The sequence below is a fragment of the Mesitornis unicolor genome, unplaced genomic scaffold (genome assembly GCF_000695765.1).
Source record: "Mesitornis unicolor isolate BGI_N332 unplaced genomic scaffold, ASM69576v1 scaffold21787, whole genome shotgun sequence".
In the NCBI taxonomy this organism is placed as follows: Eukaryota; Metazoa; Chordata; class Aves; order Mesitornithiformes; family Mesitornithidae; genus Mesitornis; species Mesitornis unicolor.
In genome coordinates this window covers 351-587 of record NW_010198675.1, presented here as the reverse complement: position 1 = coordinate 587, position 237 = coordinate 351, and the positions used below count along the sequence as shown (strand labels likewise).

Sequence of the window (237 nt, the reverse complement as noted above, 5' to 3'; positions counted from 1 at the left end):
GCTGAGAAGCAGTTCAAGCGGAGGAGCTGCCAGATGGAGTTCGAGGAGACCATGTCTGAGGGCAGGGCCCGGGAAGAGCTGGGCAAAATCGGCAAACAGTCCAGCTTTTCGGGCAGCATGGAGATCATCGAGGTGTCCTGACACACACACAGGGTGCCTGGAAAGCGGGGTCAGGGACAGGGCGGGGGAATATTTAAGCTGGGGGTAGAGGGACGGTGGGGTTGTGGGGGAGTATTT

At 59.1% G+C, this 237-nt stretch overlaps 1 protein-coding gene across 1 annotated transcript in view; it reads left to right on the top strand.

The window, feature by feature from the left end:
• The window catches only part of DUSP8 (dual specificity phosphatase 8), a gene marked incomplete at its 5' end in the record, with an annotated part of 4,498 nt that extends 4,268 nt beyond the window's left edge, over positions 1-230 (top strand). Inside the window, one exon of the mRNA XM_010189223.1 lies at positions 7-230. Within this exon, the coding sequence (XP_010187525.1) occupies positions 7-141 (135 nt within the window). The remainder of the gene's footprint in view (positions 1-6) is intronic.
• Positions 231-237: the final 7 nt, after the last annotated feature.